The 21,613-nt window shown below is 41.7% G+C and overlaps 2 protein-coding genes across 2 annotated transcripts in view; both read right to left on the bottom strand.

The window, feature by feature from the left end:
- The window catches only part of LOC118405530, a 13,720-nt gene extending 11,905 nt beyond the window's left edge, over positions 1-1,815 (bottom strand). The window contains exons 1-3 of the mRNA XM_035805034.1: positions 1,149-1,815; positions 582-728; positions 448-488 (exon numbers count right to left, since the gene is read on the bottom strand). Of these exons, the coding sequence (XP_035660927.1) occupies positions 448-488; positions 582-728; positions 1,149-1,779 (819 nt within the window). The 5' untranslated portion in view covers positions 1,780-1,815. The remainder of the gene's footprint in view (positions 1-447; positions 489-581; positions 729-1,148) is intronic.
- Positions 1,816-2,891: 1,076 nt separating this feature from the next.
- On the bottom strand, positions 2,892-21,227 carry LOC118405529 (rab effector MyRIP-like). Its single transcript, XM_035805033.1, has 10 exons — positions 21,208-21,227; positions 17,615-17,750; positions 16,703-16,800; positions 14,276-14,394; positions 5,252-5,416; positions 4,767-4,850; positions 4,066-4,241; positions 3,561-3,689; positions 2,964-3,149; positions 2,892-2,897 (listed from the first exon to the last, which is right to left on the bottom strand). The coding sequence occupies exons 1-10, from the start codon at positions 21,225-21,227 to the stop codon at positions 2,892-2,894; spliced, it is 1,119 nt and encodes a 372-aa protein (XP_035660926.1).
- Between the last annotated feature and the right edge of the window lie 386 nt (positions 21,228-21,613).

Here is a 21,613-nt window from a genome sequence, read left to right as displayed (position 1 = left end):
GGCTATGGGGTCTTGACTTGAAAACAAATACAATGGTACAGACAGACAACACTTAAACCTCACCAGGGCTGGAGGGTCCTGAGTCAGAGAAGATGGGAGTGCTGCTGTCCATCTAAAGGAAAAAGGCTATGGGGTCTTGACTTGTAAATGACCAGAATGGCACAGTCAGACAATAGTTAAACCTCACCAGGGCTGGATGGTCCTGAGTCAGAGAAGATGGGAGTACTGCTGTCCATCTAAAGGAAAAAGGCTATGGGGTCCTGACTTGTAATGGATTACAATGGCATAGTCAGACGATAAATAAACCTCACCAGGGCTGGATGGTCCTGAGTCAGAGAAGATGGGAGTGCTGCTGTCCATGTAACGTTAATGGTACAATAGAAGGGCTATGGGGTCTTGACTTGTAAAGGACTACAATGGCACAGTCAGACAACAGTTAAACCTTACCAGGGCTGGAGGGTCCTGAGTCAGAGAAGATGGGTTTGCTGCTGTCCATGAAATGGTACATTAGTCAAAAGGGCTATGGGGTCTTGACTTGTAATGGACTACAATGGCACAGTCAGACAACAATTAAACCTCACCAGGGCTGGAGGGTCCTGAGTCAGAGAAGATGGGTGTACTGCTGTCCATGTCAGGTGAGGCTGAGGACAGCGAGCTGGCTGTGGAGGACAGCGGGATCTGCGACACTCGCTTGGAGTACGTGTCAAACGCTGACTTTGACAGGTGGTCTGCAAAGGAGATGGAAAGAACTGTGTTAAAACTGGATTTCATAACTTTTGTCAGGTAGATTTGGGCACTGGAGGACGAGTATATGGACCCACTAAGATATCATTGTAAACATCTTATTTTTCTTCTTTGCATTCCTTTAGTGTATTGATTGTAATTAAAATGTCACTGCTAGGATTCAATAGTCATCTATCTATCTATCTATCTCAACATAGGTAGACAATAATCACTGTGAAAACTAGAGTCTGATATGTGAGGAAATATGAGCTTCAGGTTGACTATTGTCTAGCATTATAGCATGAACTAGTAGTAGATTTTACAGTTACTGACAGATTAGGAAAAATGAAACAATTCATTCTATCAAAATGAAATGACAAAGTGCAAAATAAGAAAATAAAAAGTAAGGTGCAAAGCAGCAGTACCAGTAAAATCCTCTGGGAGCTCTGATCTGGGCGATGAAATCGACTCTCCTTTGGCAGAATAATATCCTTCCTCAGAAGGCTTCCTTTCCTTCGGACTCTTTTTCGTCTTCCCTGTTCTTGAGGAGTTAGTCGACACTCCTTTAAGTTGTGTGTCCAGACTGTCCAACCTCCCATGTATATGCACCAACTTGTTCAGGTTAAAATTGTCCTCGGGTTCGTCATTGTTCACATTCTGTTGTTTTGATTTCGCTTGTACTTTCTTCTGAAGTGCAGTCGTTTTGTCGTGATCGCACAACTCGTTGCAAACGTGTGAAGATTTGGGTGATAGTTCCCGCTTCTTCCTAAGCTTCTGCTCCTTGGCAATTCTTTCCTCGTATTTTTGCACCTTGTCCACCTCGAAGTCTGATTTCCGAATCTCTCCTGGCGAAAGTGACCCGTTTGTCGGTGTCCTAGATTCTTTTTCTACCGCAGCAATGTCATCATCGGACGCGTCTTTCTCATCAGGCTCGCTGACGACAGAATCGTGGTCGTCGTACGGAGTTTTGTCCAGGGGCGTCTCCGAGTTCAGGGCCTCGATACTTCCGCTGATTTTACGTGAGAGAAGTCGTTTCGGGCGGGGTTCTGGAATCATCCAGTTTTGGTCCTCATCTAGAAGATCGTCCCTGTCTAAGGATCCTGGGTTTAGGAAACAAACCAAACTGTCTTAGGAAAGCATCTCACTTCTTAAACTTTGGACCTCCTGCATATAGTTCTCATAAAAGTCTCTGAGTTCAAAAGAAGATCAAAACAGATACCAACTTTTCAGGAGAAAACAATTACAAAACAAAAAGTATCAAGCAGTATATAGAAGGAAAGAGTTTAATCTCAATGTTGTAAAATGCTAAGGCCTGTATTTGAGTAAATTTAGACGGGTGCTACAAAAAACAGAAAGTTTAAAGATTAAAATCATGCTGAAATATCCTATTCGGCAGGTACAGCAGAATAAAAGTGTTCAAACAATTTTCATGTAACAAAGGATTTACTGATGTATGCACATAAGATAGAGATGGGAGGATCTTAAATTTGTCTTAGTCTTTCCTATCAAATTTTCCTTCAGACATCCTTCAGCCCTCATCTTAAGAAACCAGAGACTGTGTCTAAGACCTGTGGGGGAGACCTTCCCGCCGGCTGACTCGTTTGTCTTGTACACGGCCGTGAACTTCATCTCAGTCGTGAACTCCGCTTTCTGCTCCGGGGCTTCCTCACCCATGATAGATGCTACAAACCAAATAAGGGGTGAAAATAAAGATAAACTGTGCAGTTACCACTAAAGACAAAACTTAAGAATTACAGAACATGCAAAGAAGTAATAACAAATTATCGTGCAATAACAATAAATGATAATTCAGAGGCCACCGTATCAATAGAAAAAAAAAAATTACAGAAAATAAAGCAAGAAAGACAAATTTAAGAGTTTCACACCTAGAGTTGAGTCCAGGTCTGCCCTGGCCAGCATACTCCCCTTCTTGGGGTCTACGTAACCTTTCTTTTTCTTTCCTGGTGGAAGAAGAAACTGTATCAGTCAAGGATGGTCCAGACAAAAACTGTTAACCGTTGGGGGCCTTGACCTTTGACCTGACATAACTGTAGTTAGAACTGTGACCTGGTTTATTGCTACAAACTCCCCCCTCTCTCTCACCTTTATACAGCAGCACCGGCTCGATATCCAGACAAACACTGTTTACAAGTCGGGGGCCTCCACCTTTAACCCTGTGCATGTGTAGTCAGAACTGTGACCTGGGTTATTACTATACAAACTCCCCCCCCCCCCCCCACTCTCTCACCTTCATACAGCAGCGCTGGTTCGTTATCCAGCTCCACGGTCCTCACGCTTTCCTCCCGTTTCCGGCGCAGCCTGTCCGACAGCGGGCGGAAACCCGACCCGTCCGTCTCCGCCTCCTCCTCATGCTCCTCCTGGACCGGAGCCAGGAAAGGCCCGTCCCTCTCCGTCTGGATCCCCATCTAAGGGGGTAGGTTTAGACCAAACACATGAGATTATAAAGGACATCCATAGTACGTTGAATGTATGAAATGATGTTAAAGTCAAACAAAAACTCTATAATTTGTATTCTCAGATGTACTATTAGAACTTACACACATGTATCTTGGTCAATCTGGATATTGTGATTTTTCTTCAAGTGATAGTAGAAATACACTTAGTTCTTACTTTCTTTTGTGTTAATCATCAAGTCTGACATAAAAGTACAAAAGAATATTTTTGATATTACATAATACAAATGTAGCAGCCAAAACAGCAAGCCCTAAACCTTTCCAGCAAACGTTATACCTGAAAAAGACAACAGAACCCAAGGGAAAGTAAAGAGAGAGTCTAAGCACCAGAAGAGTTCATCAGAGCACACCCCGCCACCTCACCTCCTCCACTATTGCACCGGCCAGTTTACGCAGACACTGGGTCTTCACGTCGCTTAGCAACTCCTCCATCACCTGCTCCTCCATGCTATCCCACTCCGAACCCTCCACACCACTGTCACCATCACCATTCTACAGTATTGTATTAATAATTATAGTTAACCATTAGCATCAGACATACTCTAATCCTCTACCCCACTGTCACCATCACCGCTCTACATTAATCATAGCAGTTAGCCATTAATATCAGTAATCATGTAATCTAGTGTGTAGCATTAACCATTAGAGTGAGTGAACTCAAAGGCAACACATTCTTCTACATGCAGCTTATGTTCTAGCTTTGATCATGAGATGATGGTCATCATAAAGTGCTTACAACAATTGTTATCTCGAAAGGTCATCTGTGTTGGTAGAAATCATTCTGAAGTTGGTCTGTTAAAATTCTGGTACGTCCCATTTTTGTGTTGGAAATTACAGTAACTGTTCAACCCTGCTTCAGAATACTTGCCGTGGTTGTCCTTGTAGGAACGGGCCGTGCTATCTTCCCCGCCTTCTCAATGGCAGAGTCCACCACGTCCTCGGCAACCCTGAGCGCCATGCCCAGGCTGCTGGCGACGCCCGGCGACGAGGTGCTGGAGCCGTTCTGGGGCATCTGGGATTGCTGCTGACGCTCGGCTGCAAGGGCTTGGGAGGGGGGGGGGGTATCAAAATGTCAAATGACAATTATGCCAAGTTTATTTCAAATTCTTGTCTGAAAACTAATTGAAAGTACAATGGACAATAATATGTCACTAGTCTAGGCTATAAAGTGTACATGTACTTCGCGAGAAGCAGAACTCCAGTTAGAAGCTCTGAGGAAGATGTCTGACAGACATCAAAACGTCAGCAGGGAGAAAAACTGGTTGTGTTAAAGAAATCTCCTATGTCCTGTGTACATGTACTGATTCTAAATTCTAAGTTGTTGGGTTTAAACTGAGGCTTTAAATTTGTCTTTTTCTCAAGATGCAGTATGCCACTTTTATTTTAGAGGGTACTGCTGTGGATTGGTTTTCTCATCTTTACTGAAAAACAATATATTTCTGAAGTCTAGCTGATAACTCCAAAATTAAAAGACTTTGTCCACTTAAGTTGATGCTTTTTTTTTTTAAATTAGTTTTTTCAGTGTTATTGGGCCTTTGAATGTTTCAAAGTGATGGATTCTGAACTTACCTGCTGACACAATGGGCTGTGCCATCGCCGTGACGATGGTCTCAATCTGGCTCTTGAAGTTTTCCACAGAGGAGGGGTCTCTTCCTTCAAAGGAAACAGACAAAAATCTTTGAAAACTTGCATGCGTGCAGAAATCATGCAATCTTGCTTTTTCCCTCATGCAACAAAACGGGCGTATGCAAAGAATGGCATCTACAAAATAGCCTATACCTAGTATACTTGACTGCTATTGGGTATATGTAGGTCATAGTACCCTAACTTTTGAAGGCAAAGTTGTCACCTGTCAATCTAAGGGTTCGAATCTCAGCTTTTTGTGTTCTGGAACCCAACTTGCAAAATACCTTTCTCACTCCAAGAACAGATTTTTGAACTAATTTTCCATCAAGATGACTTTATTGTTATGTAGGGGCTACCCACACATTTTGAGATGAATAAATAAGTAGATAAATAAATGTGCTGCTTAACAAACAAACAAACAGACTGACTGTTGTAAGCGAACTTGTCCAGTCCGTCTGTCTGCACCTCTGTGTCGGAGAAAGCGAACTCCGGGTCCGTCTGACACCCCGCGTCCGAGGTCGGGGAGGTCGGCCGGGGTCGCGGGCCGATCCTGCCGGGAGCCGTGTAGGTCGAGTCATGGTCACTGTCGGATGCTGGAAATCAATCAATAAATCAGTTAATAATCAATCAATCAGTCAGTCAGTCAGTCAATCAATCGATCAATAAATAAATCAATCAAACCGTCAGTCAGTCAGTCAATAATCAATAATTAAGGCATTCTAGCTGGCACCATGTAGGAGCCATGGTCACTGTTTGATGCTGAAATGGGACAGTCTATTAATCGATCAATCAATCAATCTTTTGATAACCAATAAAATTGAATGACTGTATCTTTAACTGTTAACTGATTCTATCAAATGCCATGTACATGTACATTATGGTCAATGTCTGACGCTGAAAGAGGAAAGTTAACAATCGATCAATCAATTAATCTATCAATCAATCTTGCTTTTGTAAGAGCATAGCTACATTTGAACTGGCAACACTGCAGGCTCATAGAATCATTGTTTCTATTATTAAATATAAAATTAGAAAGAAAATCCATTCAAGAAAATACATTTTGTCTATGGAAGTACATAACTGGACAGGTGTGTAATGATCTTTTCTTGCAGGTACACGCAACTAAATGATGTTTTACCTTATCAAGAATGTAAGTCACAATTTATGCATGTAGGTGGGGAAAAGCGGTGTTCCAACTGCAAAATCTCAGGTTGCGCACTGCACTAATTGGGTTTAGAATTAAGTTGTGACAACCAAGATGTGGTTGCAAGTACATGTGTACGCAAGTGGGTATTTCGAACACTGAGGTGACACTGTGTTCATCCACATGTCAGCTGATCTTCTAAGCTGAGCTTTATGTACCAGGTTTTGGCCAGTTTTTCTGCTGCACTGACACGACACTAACTGTGGACGACACTTCAGCTTCCGACAGTCAACCCACACAAGGTCAGAACAATCTCAGGTCATCTCTCGCACAGGTGAGGTCCTGGGAACGGTTCCAGGTGAACACACCTGTTGTTCTGCAGGACAGGTAACTGGCAGGTAACACATGTGCCCTCAGGCCACACCTGGTCTTCAGGCCGAACCAAGTCATTACCTTGGTTCTTGGACGTTTGAAGAAGGTGAAAGAAATCTAAAAAGTCAGCTTCAGTAACATAGCAACCCGCCAGAAGGCCCATTATCAAACTTGACACACCAACAAAAGTTAGAAGATTTGGGCCTTAGTCATCAAAGACAAACACAGCTACATTGACTGAATTTACATTAGAGCAATGAATCCAAGTTTCAACCTGGGGTCATGTAAGGACACAAAGATAAATCATTGGCAAAGTGTAAAAAGAATGCCCCTTTGGCTTGTTAAGTCTATAGGTAAATTCCAGGCAAATGCTTTTAAAGTCAGATTGTTATCCTATAATCGCAGGATTTAGTTATAATAAATGTCATTTAGCATGACACATAAAGCTGGTAGGATTTTCAGAATTAACTTCTTATTCTTCTCAAGGAGATCTGAGGAAGTTTATTTTAGGACATCCTGGGAAAACAATTTGAAACATTCACCCATGGCAAGGTTACCTTATTAAAGGTTTAGCCATCACTCATCAATGGGACCTTTTCCAATTTCTCTGGGGTCTTGCCGCAAGGAACAGTGTAAACTGTGGGAAAGATCTTTATCTTAATCCACGAACTTTTCAAGGGGTCTTCCACATTGCTTTTTATCCCTTTGACATTTTTGATGATTATAATAATTTTCTTGCAAAGATAGTTAAAGATTATACACACTGAGAGTTCTTCAAGTAATTCATATCCTTGTGAAACTATGCTAAAAGTTGTGATCTATGCCCTATCATTCTTGTTTTGACAGGACTTTGAGACTTTTAAGACTTTTAATTATTTAGCTACAAAACAACAGACTGAGTCAACATGTATTTCGTGTCAAGCTAATTTCCATGTATAACACAAGTACATAAAAAATGGACATTTATAATTTCTTGGGTCTTGCCTCAAGGCATTGCAAACCATGAGAATGACCTTTAAAATATCTCAAAGGAATAACCTAAGAAACCGTACCTGTCCAGACCATCTTTGCCATGAATATCCCCTCCTGAACCATCTTAGGCCGCTGGGGCTCGATCCACCCATATTTGGCCGTATAGAACCCGTCCAGTTCGCCCTTCTGTGGCCAGCCGGTATCGATCCATACGGGCTTCGCATTCACAAGTTTCCCCTCTGTACTGTTGAGGGCATACCCTGCCACTGCTGTGGTCAGGCCGTTGGTTCCTTTTGTTAGGCCGTTGGTTCCTTTGGTCCAGTTCTGGGCCGGTTTTGTTTTTGAATCAACTTCTTCGTCTTCCATAAGTTGAGTTGTGCGGATCTTGGTGAGAATGAAAGTGTCGCCCTCGACTCGGGGGTACTTCACTTTCTCAACCTTCTCTTTCACTTGTTGGTGTTTTTCTTCCACGGCTTTCAGAGGCTCGGATGATTCTGGTATCTTTTCACTTCTGCGGACCTTGCGAAGCAGAACTGTATCATCTGAAGTCTGATTGTCCAAAGACTGGGTCGCACTTAGGTTAGGTTTTGTCTCAGAAGAAATGTTAGCCAAACTTTTGTTTCTTGACTGTTCTGTTTCTTTAATTTGTGAAGGTTTGACATACTTAGAAGCTGAAGATGTCTGAACGTCCTTCTTAGTTTCCTTTATCTCTTCTGTGCCAGCTTTACCCTTGGCCTCCAAGGAAGCTTCTTCTGTCGTACCATAACGTCTGCTTCTTGGCAGCTCTTTAACTTGAGTAGGTTTGATGTCCTTAGAAGTTAAAGACTTCTTGACGTCCTTCTTAGGAGTTTCTTCTGTTATCTTGGGCTTGTAGACTTCCTTTCTACTTTCCTTCTTCTGATCACTTGAAGAAATTTTCCCTTTCTTTGCATCTGCTCTTCTGCTAAATCCTCTGCTTCTTCTTGTCGCTGCTGTCGGTTTCTTTGCCACAGTTTCTTGAGACGTTTTTCCTTCAAACTTCTCGTACACGTTCCTTGGCAGTGACCTTGACCTCAAGACGTCTCCAGCCTTAGACGTGTTCCTTGGGAGAGACTTGGAGCGAATCTCAACGGAAGGAGTCTCCTCGACAAACGACTCGTACAGAGAAATCCTCTCCTTGACCAGGTTTGCCTGCACCTTGGGGATTTCTCTAAAAACTTCCACACTCGTGGCTGAGAACTTTGTTGGGTCGATAGTCAGAGGTCCAACCTCGGGTTTCTTCTTAGAGATTTCTTCACTGATCAGGTTTTCTTCAGACCTGGACAGCCTCATCCTCATAGGTGATGCCTTCTTGCCGCCATCCTTGCCAGACGTCTTCTGATGACCTGTATCTAAGAGATCTTCTTGACTTCTTGAAAAATTTTTGGTTAGATTTTTGCCTCCATCCATCAATATCTTCTGTGAACCTGTGTCTAGATCTTCCTGACTCCGTGAAAACTTTTGGTTTAACTTCTTGCTTCCGTCCGTGCTTGACTTCTTCCAAGAGCTTTCATCCAAGAGACTCCTTGAGAACTTCTGGCTTGACTTTTTGCCGACGTCTTTACTAGACTTCTTCTGTGAATCATCTTTAAGGATGTCTTCTTGGCTCCTTGAGAGCCACTTGCTCCTGTTCTGGAACAGGTTTTCTATGGAGTAATAGCCTTTCAGGTCAAGTTTCTTTGGAGGCGGCTTTTCTACTTTTGTAGCAACAAACTTGTCCTTCTCTGATGTTGGTTCGTCCTTAGCTGTTACAGAAGCTGTAGATGATGATTTGGAAGAACTTTCAGAAGATTCTGGAAGCTCCTGAGGCTGTTGTACAACTTCCTCTTTCTTTAACTGTGCTCTGTCTGCCACAGTTGCTTTTCTGTCCATGTCTTTGTCATGCTCTCTAGATTTTGGTGTAGTCATAGAAAGGATTTGATCTTCATATTTCATTTCTTCTGTTTTGGTTGAAATTTTCCCGATGTCAGGTTGCTTTTGGTTTGCTTGTGCTCTTCTTGTAACAGTTGGTTTTCTGTCCTTGTTCTTGTTTTGTCCTTTCGATTTTGCGGCCATAGCAGAGAGTTCTTGGTCTGTGACTTGTATTTCCTCTGTTTTTGTTGGGACCTTACGGATGTCGAGTTGCTCTTTCTTTGACTGTTCTCTTCTTGTGACAGCTTTTCTGCCCTTCTCTTTGTCCTTTCCTTCTAAATTTCCAACTGTCGAAGGCTGTTTTTGCTTCAACCTTTCCTTTTTCACAGTTTTGGAAGAAACTTCATGCATGCGAGGCTGTTCTTTCTCCTCTTTCTCAAGCTTAGAAGGGACTTCTTTAAACACTGTGTCTTTGTCCTCAGCGTCCACTATGCAAGAGAATCTGGTGGAGTCTGAGGAAGACTTTCTCTTCTTCTGTTCACCACTTTCCAGATGAACTGAAAGCTCCTCCCTTACTATTTTCCTTTCATCTCTGTCATCTCCTGTAACTGATTTTGTCTCATTTTCCTGGAAATCTTTGGCTGTGGAATCGCCACCAATGTCTATTTTCATACGAGACTTGTAGTACGTTGTCTTAACCTTCTTGCCCTGATCTTCAACATCTTCCTCACTCTTCCACCTTGTAGGACTTCTAAGATCACTTTGTGAACCAGATTTTTCCCTTGGAAGGTTTTCAGAACCTGTGGAGAATGTTTCTTCTTTATCTCTAACATTTGGCGCCGAGTTGGACCGAACTCTTGCACAGTATGGACAGTCGCCTCTTCTCTGATGTGCACGTGACCGAGAGTAAGTATGCGAGCATTTTCGGGTGTCCGATTTTGATGAGTCAGCAAAACCTTCCAAGAACAAAATCTCGTCACCGAGCTGGCTCAAATCAGGTGTGCTCTTGCTCTTCTTCATCCATTTTAGTCGGTTTTGGATCACGTAGGCTTCGTTCTTCGCTCGCCGGATGTTGAAGATGACAGGAGTGAGATCGAGAGCCAGTCGGACGTGGTCACCACATTCTGGTTTCTTCGGCGGCATTCTCCGCCCATCCATGCAGCCGTATATGTGGGTAAAGAAGGTATGATCCTCGTGTTTATCAGGGTCTCCACTTGTGATGATGTTCGACTCTTTGTTGTTGACTCTTTCCTTTTGGTGATGTGAAACTTTCTCAATGTTTCTTCTGCCATGAAGACAGGAGAAGTCTGATTTTGTGGGAGCATGTCCACTTCCTTCTGAGACTTCGAGGTCCTTAAGACATGAGTAGTCTGCCATCTTAAGTTATGTCTTGACAGAAAAGGCTAAAGTTTTCACAGTCAGTTTCAGTAAAGGGGCTTCAAATTTCAATCATTTACAGACTAGCTGTCACATTTCACAGGTAAGAAACCAGCTGAAAAAAAGTTCCCCCCAATTTTTGGAAAAAGAAGCTTCCTTCCACAGTACTGCTACCCTTGGAGTGAGTCAGCTGTTTGGAATTTGAAAGACTTAGAGATGCTGTAATTTGATGAGGATTTGGAGCTACAGAAAACAAATTACCCCCTTTCCAATGAGTTTGGGCACAACTAACAATCTGCGTCTTGATAATTATATGTTTTTGCTCTGTGACGTGGTACTTTTTACACAACTGGTAACAAAACAAACGGCTCTGTCTAAATCCCAGATGGGGAAAGTTCTTAGATTGTCACAAATGAACTTCAGATGGCACTAATAATCCTTGAGTCTTCAAAAAACAGCTTAAAAATGCTAAAAGGAAAAAAAGTCAATTTCAGAGGTGACAAAATTTTCACACTGAGACCACAAAACAACCTAATTTTGTGTCAAATCACAGTCAACAAAGCTGTTCGTTAAATAGTATCCTAGCAATCAAACGTGTTTAAAGAACTTTGTAGTGTTTTTTTAATCGAAATGTTGAGCTCAGTAAGATATATTCAAATAGCTCTAATTTGCTTTTTACAAAAAAGATTGTCAAGTGGTAATTTTGAATAGCAAATCCTGAAATGAGAGGATTTTTGTTGTCTTATCTCAAAAAACCTAATCTTCCCAGACTTGTTTGATCCCTGAGATGCCTTGTCCTGTGGAAACTTTTGTTTTGTCAAGAACAAAAATCTTGAGTCTTTGTTGAATCCTGGAATGCTTTGCTGACTTTTTCCTTTGTCACAAAGATTTGTGAAGAAGTCAAACAATGAACACTTCTTGAAATGTCCAGAAGTAATCTCCTTTTCCAGTTGTAGGGATCAAATTGTCTTTGAATATTATTTTAATGTATCTAGACCACTTATCAATCTTTTAAACAATGATCATGTCCTCCAAGCAAAGTTCAGACATCCTTCCAAAAAGTTTGGCTTGCTTTTTCTGTATGTATGTATGCACTGTGAGGTTTTGAAATAAAAGTGCTGTCCACAAACAGGGTGGCTCCCGTGCATGGCACACATTCCAATACCCACCCAAACGAGACCTGCCCACTTTTGTTATGATCAGAATTTCAGGGTGTCCAAACTGTACTGAACCAACAATACAAGACACAGAAATGTCTTAGAAAGGCAAGGAGAAGTCTTGGTTTCCTTCAGTCCCCATGATTGTCTTAAGACTTGGTAGAAATACCTTTACAAAGCAGAGCTGTCAAGCAGAGTAGGTACAGAACAGTATTGACACGTTGACAGCCTTGCAAGTTGATCCCAGGTTTACTGGAGCCACAAAATAACTGAGCCACAACTTGAAGTGGTTTGCTTGCCTCTGAACTGTCCAGTTTTCACACCTTGTTTCCAGCTTTGTCGTTGGGCAAAAATCCAGGCCACAGGCACTGATAAAAGTCTTCAGGCAAAATCCCAGCCTCAGCCTTGACTAATTACAAATGCCACTTGACTTGTCATATCCAAATTGCTGATCTTGTCCTAGACGAAAAGTACGTCCACAACTTTCAAACTTTGCTTGCCTGACAAGTGTCCAGATTTCAAAGCTTCCCTCCAGGTTTGTTGTCGGTAAGACTCCCTCCAGGATAATCACAAGACACTGTCAAAAATCTTGTCCACAATCTCAGCCCAGATTGACAACAATGAACTGCTACAAGTCAGCCATTTCCTGGCCAAATCCTTGATCGACTGACCCAAGGAAACGAACCACTCCAAGTTTGCGAAGTTTGTGACTCCTAACCTCGTGCTGAGTCCCGAAGACGACTCGTAAGCGTGGGAATCCTCTTTACGATACCGGGATCGCGGGGATCGCCTTTGTGCCTGATCAATGGGGCCATTTCCCGCCCTACTGGGTGAGGGGCCACTCGTTAATTAGTACAGGGGGGACTCGTTATGTGTGTAATTAGTGGGAGGGGCAGGTGAGGTCTTACCTGTGCGTCAAGACACACCTGGTCTGGTTAAAAAGGCTCACAGAGGAAAATTTTCGTCTTCTAAATTCTTTAAAAAAAGCTTTGAAAAGTACAACTACTTGCAGTTGCTCTTACTATAGAAATTGTGCCAACCTGGAAACTATAAAATACCACCTTTTCTGTTTGGGATACTAGTAATAACTTTCAATAACCATGCCTAGTGAATATAGTTTCTTTGAAAAAGTACACAACAATGTACCTCTTCTTCAGTATTGCATGATTTAACAGTTAGCAGATTGTTTTAGAACTTAATTATGCCAACTTGGAGACTATCTGGGGGGTTTTCACACTTTTCTGTTTTGGATAATCACTCCAAATAACCACACACTCCCATTGAAAAAGTGCCCAACTCTTACTTTTCAGACACGGCATTAACATGATAATAACACAGTATAATCACTGCTCCACCCAGCCTAATCACAGTAGACAAGCCAGTCTAATGACTCAGCTTCATCTGGTTCTGGAAAGTTTCAAGTACTGTCAAACCAGTTCAAGTAACCACTTCTATTATTAAGAACTATCTGGAAATTATGACCACTTTTAGTGGTGACATAGTGTGGATAATTCTATTATGAATTATTAAGTATTAAGAATCCTGTCTATAGTTATAGTGACCACCTGTCCACAAGGACCAGATTTCATCAGTCACCTGAGTGGTCTTTATAGGCAGGTTTGACTTCGTTCCTCACTAACTATCCAATTCATGATTGTACACACATCCCCAGGTACAGAAATGGTCCGTCCCCTGACATATTCAATTGTGTGTACACAAAGTAAAATTGGAACATGTAAGCTCACAGTGTGCCTCCGGCCATGTTTGTGCTTAAATTGGCTCAGCTGCCAAAAAAACACTTAGTCTAAAAGATTACACCTAATATTAGATATCATACTTTAACGTAGTCAACAAGTATGGAAAAATGAAAGTTTGAGTCTAGGTTGGGAAATGGTGTTTTATCAGAATCAAAAACTTAAAGCCAGACACTTTTGCAGGGTGTGTTTGTAACAGATTGTTCTTTCTGAGAAAGTGGCATTTGTAAAGGCTTTGTTTACTAACAGGAGAGCGGTCGAACCGGTTTTGCAGACTGGGTTTGAAAGGGCTAATCTGATTGGATAGCAGTCTGTCATATTATGTATTTATGAAAGGAGGTCTCTGATTGGCTAAAGTTACAGGTGGTTGACGTAAGTTTGCTTCAACCCTAAAACTCAATGTAAATTGTGGTTTTAGTTAGGCTCATTAATTTGTCTCCTTCTCAGATATTTCAAATGAAAGATTTAAGATGAAAACAGGGGAGCAGGAGGAAAACCTGAGTCTTAACATAAATCTGAGAGCCTCTGATTCTCTGCATAAGATACCTGAACTGCTTAAGGTAATATTTCAATTTACCAATTGTTTCTTAAAACTTGAAACCAAAATCAGTGTGGCTTTAAGCTGGTATGGTGAGCCTACTGTCTCTAAATTTGCAAGTTGTGCACTCTTTGTACGTATGTCTGCACTTACCCTACAGACCACAAGGTGGCGCTTCTGTCACATGAAAGCCAAAAGTTATAAGCACAATGAGAAGACATGTGTAAGACATCTAAGATATTTCGGACTATAAGTCCTAAGACACTTACTTCCAGATCTCTCCCCCTTGCGCTTGTAGAGTGACCTGACCACCTTGGCGCTGCCGAACCTTTTGAACCTCTGCTTGATGTTGGAGTAGAACCACTCCGCAGACTGGGTCTTCAGCTCTCTGGGACAGCAAAGGGGAAGAAAAGTTTAAAACCTTCCAATACATTTCTTTATCTGGTGTATACTGGTGATAATAACATAGGGGGCAATCTAAGGGTCAGGATACAAATGTGGGTTCAAATGCTGCTCAAGATGTCTGGCAGAAATAGAGAAGTCTGCATTTTATTACCAATACCAGCAGATCACTTTATATTGATATGTTTATTGCAAGTTCTTGCCCGAGGGCTAATTGCAGGTACAAACAACATGTAAAATAAGGAAAATACAAAGGTGCTAGGAACTACATTCTATGACTATATGCTATGCTAGTGTACATTATACTGGTTTTGTTGGGTTAGACTTCTTCTCTATATTAAGTAGCAGAGAAGCCTTCATGTCTGAGCCAACAGCAGCACAAATTCATAGTTGATGGTTAAATGCCCATTGGACAACAGATCTATTTCGGTCGTTGACAAACGGTAGTACATGCTGTCTGAGACATAATCTTAGAGTCCAGTTGCCTGAGTATAACTGTTACCTTGCATATTCTATTACCTGGATGAACCTTCATTGACATAGCATGCGAGCAGCATACGTGTAATTTATAAGACAGTCCTCTCGTAAAATGTCAAAATTCTATTCACAACTCTCCAAACACCACCTTAAGATTCACAGCAAGGAGCTAGGCCATCAGGGATCAAATTACACAGAAAATGAAGGTGTCAAATAACAAGGTGATAGATGGGGTTTTCTGGGAAATCCGTCACAGATGTGCTCGGTTTTACGATTTTCCTGGCTTGGCTCTTTGCTGTATGCCATTGGGCCACACCAATTTCATTTCTTGGTTTTCGGATTTTTGAAAAAATATGCTTAGCTGAAAAATCATAATGAAAACAAAGCCCAACGACCAAGTTGGTGCCTTGGTGCACACAGTCTTATGAAATGAATACAGTCATACGTCGATGTAGGTTAGACATCCAGGTAATAAGATACGTCAAAAAGTAGTTACTCAAGCGACTGGATATGGTTTTGGAAATGGTCAGACGTTTCGGATAGTATCCACTATCCTTCGTTAGTGACACTGAAGTTATCTGGAAAAAAATGATCTTTTATACCCTAACTACAGTCATATTCAAGTTTTCCTCCCTGCCCATTACTTTTATGATGTCCGCTCGCTCGCTATATTTTCACTTAAAAAATGCATGAACCAACAAATTATATTGGTGTGGCCTTACCCCCATCCCCAGCCCCTCTAGAGGTACATGTAATTATACTGGTGGATGTACCAACGAATTCCAGCTCAAAAAAGGACAAGAAACAGTCATGCCTTCAAATACCAGTCTGAGAGTTACCAACCTAGGATTGATGTGTTCAAAAATTCGTACTTTCCCAGAACTATCGTAGAGTAGAATTTATTATCACCAAGCACAGTAGGGGCATCTTCTCTGGGTGGTTTTAAAGAACGCTTGCAGATAAATGTGCAAAAGCTAGGTGTGACGGGTCCTTCGGTGTATTATAACCAGCTGCTGCTGCGGTTATACCGGCTATATACAATGTAGATACAGATAAATTACATTTGTGTGGCATTACCCCCATCCCCAGCCCGTCTAGCCGTACATGTAATTATACGATGTCGCACTTGCTAATTGAGCTGTCAGGGGTAGACGTGCCACAGACAGCGGGTGCCCTTTCCAGTGGGTCCATGGCAAGTCTTAATTTGTAATGATCGACACTAACGCAGGGTGGGATGTGACGCGCGTGGCATTTTGACTCGACGGAAATCGAAACTTTCCGCTGATGATTTTTACATGGTTGTTAATTTGTCTGTCATAGTGGGTTTGGCAGTTATGATATATGGGGTATTGGATGGGATATTGGAAGGTAATTTTTTACAAGATCAACATATCATGATTGTACTGTGTCTGGGTTGGGTGTACATTTGCACTTGTCGCATGGAGTAACATGAAAGTTTTGTACAAAGTTTCAGAATTATTTTAAATCAAAGGCTACTCTAAAGTGTCAAAATAAAGGTTTTGACAGATTTAGGGATGGGAGTGATGGCGGGGAATCATGACTTTCCCCGATAAAGTTATCATTGGTCGTTTATCTGTGTGGTACAGTTTGCTTAACTTATAAAATATGGGACATGGGATGAGGTTGGTTTGTTTCCGTATAGCAAGATCAACAGTGTCGACATTTGGACTTGTTATGAATTGACACGATGACAGTCCTAGCCCTCCTGTGTTGAATTCTACATATATTATATCTACATTCCAATATATACTGAATTTCAATCCTTCAACATATTCCAGAGAAGTTTTCCACCCTACCTGACTCTCTGACAGAAGGTGCAGACCCACACATTGTCCTTGCTGTCCAGAGCTGAGCAGTCCTTACAGACGTAGTTGTTACAGTCGGCACATCGGATCTGGGAAAACATACATGTACATGTACACATCATTATTCATAGAAAAAATACAACATTATTGTACTGAACAAAGTAACATAAAAGTGCAGTGCAGTACAGAAATTTGCACATTAACATGCATCTGTGACAAAACATTTGTGACAAAAAGTTTGAGTTTGCAGTGACATATTTTATGAACAATGACAAAGTTTATAATGGTACCTATTTTTCTGTTGAGTAGAAAGACGATTAAGTCTTCTTGTCGTTACACTCAAGTTCAAAGTTCTGACTTTTCCAAGATGATAGCTCTATCTATGATAATCTATCAGATGCATCTTTAATTTGTGGTGGTACTCACCTTTCTGTTGAGTAGAAAGAAGAAAGCCTTGTTACAGCGCACACAGGCGTTGTCGTTAAAAGTAAAAGTTTTATATCAGCTCTGTCTAATAACACTGTGATGCAGTTTTGTGGTGGTACACAATTTTCTGTTGAGTGGCAAGAAGAAGGCTTTCTTGTTGTAACCCTTTAGTTCTTTGACTTTTCTGAGATGTTAGCTCTACATGTAGCTATAAGTGGTACCCACTTTTCTGTTGAGTAGGAAGAAGAAAGTCTTGTTGCTGTTACCATTAAGTTCAAGGTTCTGACTTTAATATTTTCTGAGCCCTATCTATATAATAGTACACTTAGATTGCATTTTTTGTGGTGGTACGAACCTTTCTGTTGAGTAGAAAGAAGATTAAATCTTCTTGTTGTTACACTTAAGTTCAAAGTTCTGACTTTTCCAAGATGATAGTTCTATCTATTTGATGCATCTTTAATTTGTGTTGGTACTCACCTTTCTGTTGAGTAGAAAGAAGAAAGTCTTGTTACAGCGCACACAGGCGTTGTCGTTGCTGCTAGCGCTGTTACGCTCAGGTTTGGCCAGCACAACTCCCTTTCCCTGATCATCTTTCAGGTTCTCCGCAACTTTCCTAAAAACACAGGAAAAAAAGAGTTTTTCAGATGTTTGCTGATTTCTAATCAAATACATAATACACAAATTGTACAAGAGAATGTGCACTTCAATGCCAAATATATAATTATACATTCTGTTAACTTGAATGTGTATGAAAATATTAAATGTATCTTTCTTTCTTTGTATGGCTATTCAGCACGCACAACCAGGGCTGCATAACTAGCCTGTGGCTATTACAAAGGGTTTAAGCCCTGCTAGCAATGACAGTGACAATATTGTATGATACATGTACATGTAGTACATAGTATGTAACTCTACACAAATTCTTAATTTATAAGTGCAACCATGTCCTTTTATTTTGGGTGCAAAAAAGTGGATAATTTGTATCCAGCATATTCTAAGACCTGTCTGGTAAGGATGATTTTGTACCTTATCTGTCTGTAGCAGTGCAGATACAAATGCAGGCAAAACTACTTTGAGCCCTGCTGGCAAGCAAGGACAACGACAATATTGTATGATACATGTACATGTACTACCCTAAAGTTTACATACCTACACTATAGTATAGTACATGTATATACCCCACACAAAGTGTACAACCCCACACAAAGTCTTGGTGAATCAGCAGGTCATTTTGCACCTTATCTGTAACAAACAGATATGCAGGAAAAACTACATCGAGCCCTGCGACGTCCACCTCTACGTAAAGCCACTCTCCTTACAGTACTATTAGCTGTGATGCAGATCTATTGACCCGAAGCAGTTCCTCAGCAAGAGTCAGACCGAGAGATTTCCAACGGTCGCCTCCGAGTCTGAGACACAGACTCCCAGGGAATGGAACGGAGCAATGTGTCTTTAGATAGCGCCGCTGTCAAGTCTCTGGGGTGATAGAAGGACTCGGGAAAATGCCTGAGACTGATGGAGATACATCAGTCAAATGTGAGTTGTGTTTGGGAATGAACAATTTCTATTTGGATGCTTCCATAGAGTCTACAGTACTGTATTAGTGTTAATCGTAGGGGATAGAGAAGAGCAATGCGTCTTACAGTAACAGCATTACTTGATCTCTAAGGTTTTAGAAGACTTGGAAAAGGTGTAAATGAAAAGAGTTCAAACAAATGAACTTTTCTTGAAAAAAAAGCTAAAAGTAATTCCAAGGCAATGCAACAGAGGAATTGTGTCTTACATTAACAGCATTAGTACATCTCTTTAAGGTTTTAGAAGACTTGGAAAAGGTGTAAATGGAAAGAGATCAATCACAAAAGCTTTCCTCTGAAAAGAGGAAGCCTTAGGGTTTATGTTTTGTCATTGCCAGAGAGTCTCCTCTGTAATCCGAGGGAAATGCAATGGAGACATATGTCTGACAGTAACAACATTATTGAATCTCTATGAAGACATGGAAAAGGTGTTGATGGAATGATAGGAAAGTTTTCTTAGTGAGCTGAGGAGTGACCGGGCTTCTATAAAGTTAACCTGTACTACAAAAAAGTTTTTCTTTAAATTGAAAAAGATCCACTCACTAGCTCCTTAGTGATGAGCATATTGACTACAAGCAAACCACACAGGCTCATATCATCCACACAGTTGGCACCTGCCCAGTAAAAGTTAGACTTGACTGAAACATTGGTCATTGGCAATTGAACAATCTTCCAGCGTAAGTGCAGTCTTATTTCCAACTATTTCCACTAGACTAGATCAGAAAGCCAGAACAATGGTTAGGCTTTCCCTGGGCAGCCTTTATGACAACCAAAGTGTATCTATAGCTGCAGTTCTGTGACAGTCTCTGCACAACCCAACACACATCCCCTGAAGGCACCAGAGATGTGATGCGTGCACTGACTACTACGTGCAAACCACGCTAATATTAACTACACAGTTGGCACATAAAGCCAAGAAAAAGTTAGACTTGACGTGTGAACCTGAAAAGTTGGTCATTGCCCAATGAACATTCTTCAAGCTTAGTCTTATCAGCACCTTTTACAGTAGAGTGCATCAGAAAGCCAGAGCAATGGTTAGGCTTTCCCTGGGTAGCCGTTACAACAACCAAAGTGTATCTATTTCTACAGCTGCAGTTCTGAAACAGTCTCTGCACAATCCAACACACATCCCCTGAAGTCTCTAGACTACATCCACAAAAGCTTCTGATTCAAACAGCTTTTATCATCGGATACCAGAGGAAGTCCACTGGTATGGAAGACTACCAAGATACAACAGTGGGGGCAGCAGACAGCAAACCTGGATATGTGGAACTATCTTCCCTGGGAAGAGTAATGGAAAGTGGCACAACCCTTGCCCTGTACCTGACAGTCCATCTGTATCATATGACTGAAACCTCCCTGCGGCTTTGCTTCTGAGTTTGAAAGTCTCAGAAGACTGATCACTGGTCACAACTGCTTCCTCTTCAAACCAGAGACAAGGGACACAGAAATCGTATAGTGAGTGAGTGTGTGAGTGACTGAAACCTCCCTACGGCTTTTGCTTCAGTGAGTTTGAAAGTCTCAGAAGACTGATCACTGGTCACAACTGCTTCCTCTTCAAGCCAGGGATAAGGGACATGGACTTGGAAAAGCTTATCATTGTGTCTAACCCTCGCCTGACAGGAACAACAGACATTAAACCAGATAGTGAGTGAGTGACTGACTGACTGAAACCTCCCCAAGGCTTTTGATTCTGAGTTTGAAAGTCTCAGAAGACTGATCACGACATCACAACTTCTTACTCTTCAAACCAGAGACTGGGGACACAGAGAAACTTATCATTATCTAATATTATAAGTTGCTCACCATTTTACTTCATTTTCTGCGCTGGACATGTGCCACAAAGGATCAACAACCTCTCGGACTCTTCACCAGACGTTTTTTTTTCCAAGGAGGATTTATTCAAGTGACCTTTAACATCGACCGACCCAAGAGAAGGAAAACTCAAGAAACCCAGCCGGACTCTGGTGGCTGTGAGCAGAGTTGGTGTTAGAAAGGGCATTCAGCCGTAAAAAACCCCGCCTCAAACCCGTGTCAAGTCGTGTTTTGTGTTTGACTTGTCGACCAAAACGACCTGACAACACGTCCAACCCCTGCACAGGGAACAACGGACGCTAAACCGGATAGAAGAAGGAGAAGAAGAAGAATGGTAGCTGAAATGCTGTCTGGGGAAAAATAAAGCAACCTCCTTTCCAAGGAGTATACTGCAAAGCCAGAATGATGTCTGGGATTTTCTGGATGCCCTTTACATAGTAGCTGATCTGTATTTGGTCACAGTTTCACAATGAACAACACATCATCATGTGAGCTTATGATTCATATTGCCTGTTATCAGTGTCCAGCAGACAAACTTCATTGGAGTGTAACATTTGCCTCAAGTCTTGCCCCTGTCTTCCTTCTGTTCAGCTAAAGCTAAGGGCACAACCCGCCGTACGTGCAATTTGTCCCTACGTTTTTTGGGGAGGCCATGTCCGCCACGTATTTCTGAAAACGTACAGGGCAGGTGCATCGCCCATACTGGCACGTACGTGGGGGAAATCTGCAGCCCGATGGCACACAAAGTTTTGTCTGCATGTAAAGTTCTACGGCGTGTCTGCGTGCTCGAAAATCCGTCGGAATCCATACGAGTTCATATGGAGGCAGTACGTACGGATCCCAAAAGATTGCCCACGTTTTGGCACGTAGACAGCACGTATTTCTACATACGGCGGGTTGTGCCCTTAGCTTATCGTCTCCTGCATTACAGTCTTTTAGACAAACTTCACTAAGCACATACTGCCTCCACCAAGCACAGCCTGCACATGTTGCCCTGAGCAGCTACAACATTTGGAAGTGGAAGGTAGAACTGTTCAGATGGAAGAGGCAGCGAGCCATCTAAAGATCAAGGTTTTTGCTCTGCTTT

This window comes from Branchiostoma floridae, chromosome 18 (assembly GCF_000003815.2).
Source record: "Branchiostoma floridae strain S238N-H82 chromosome 18, Bfl_VNyyK, whole genome shotgun sequence".
Classification (NCBI taxonomy): Eukaryota; Metazoa; Chordata; class Leptocardii; order Amphioxiformes; family Branchiostomatidae; genus Branchiostoma; species Branchiostoma floridae.
The sequence above is the reverse complement of the archived record's forward strand: the minus strand, read 5'-3'. Positions and strand labels throughout refer to the sequence as shown.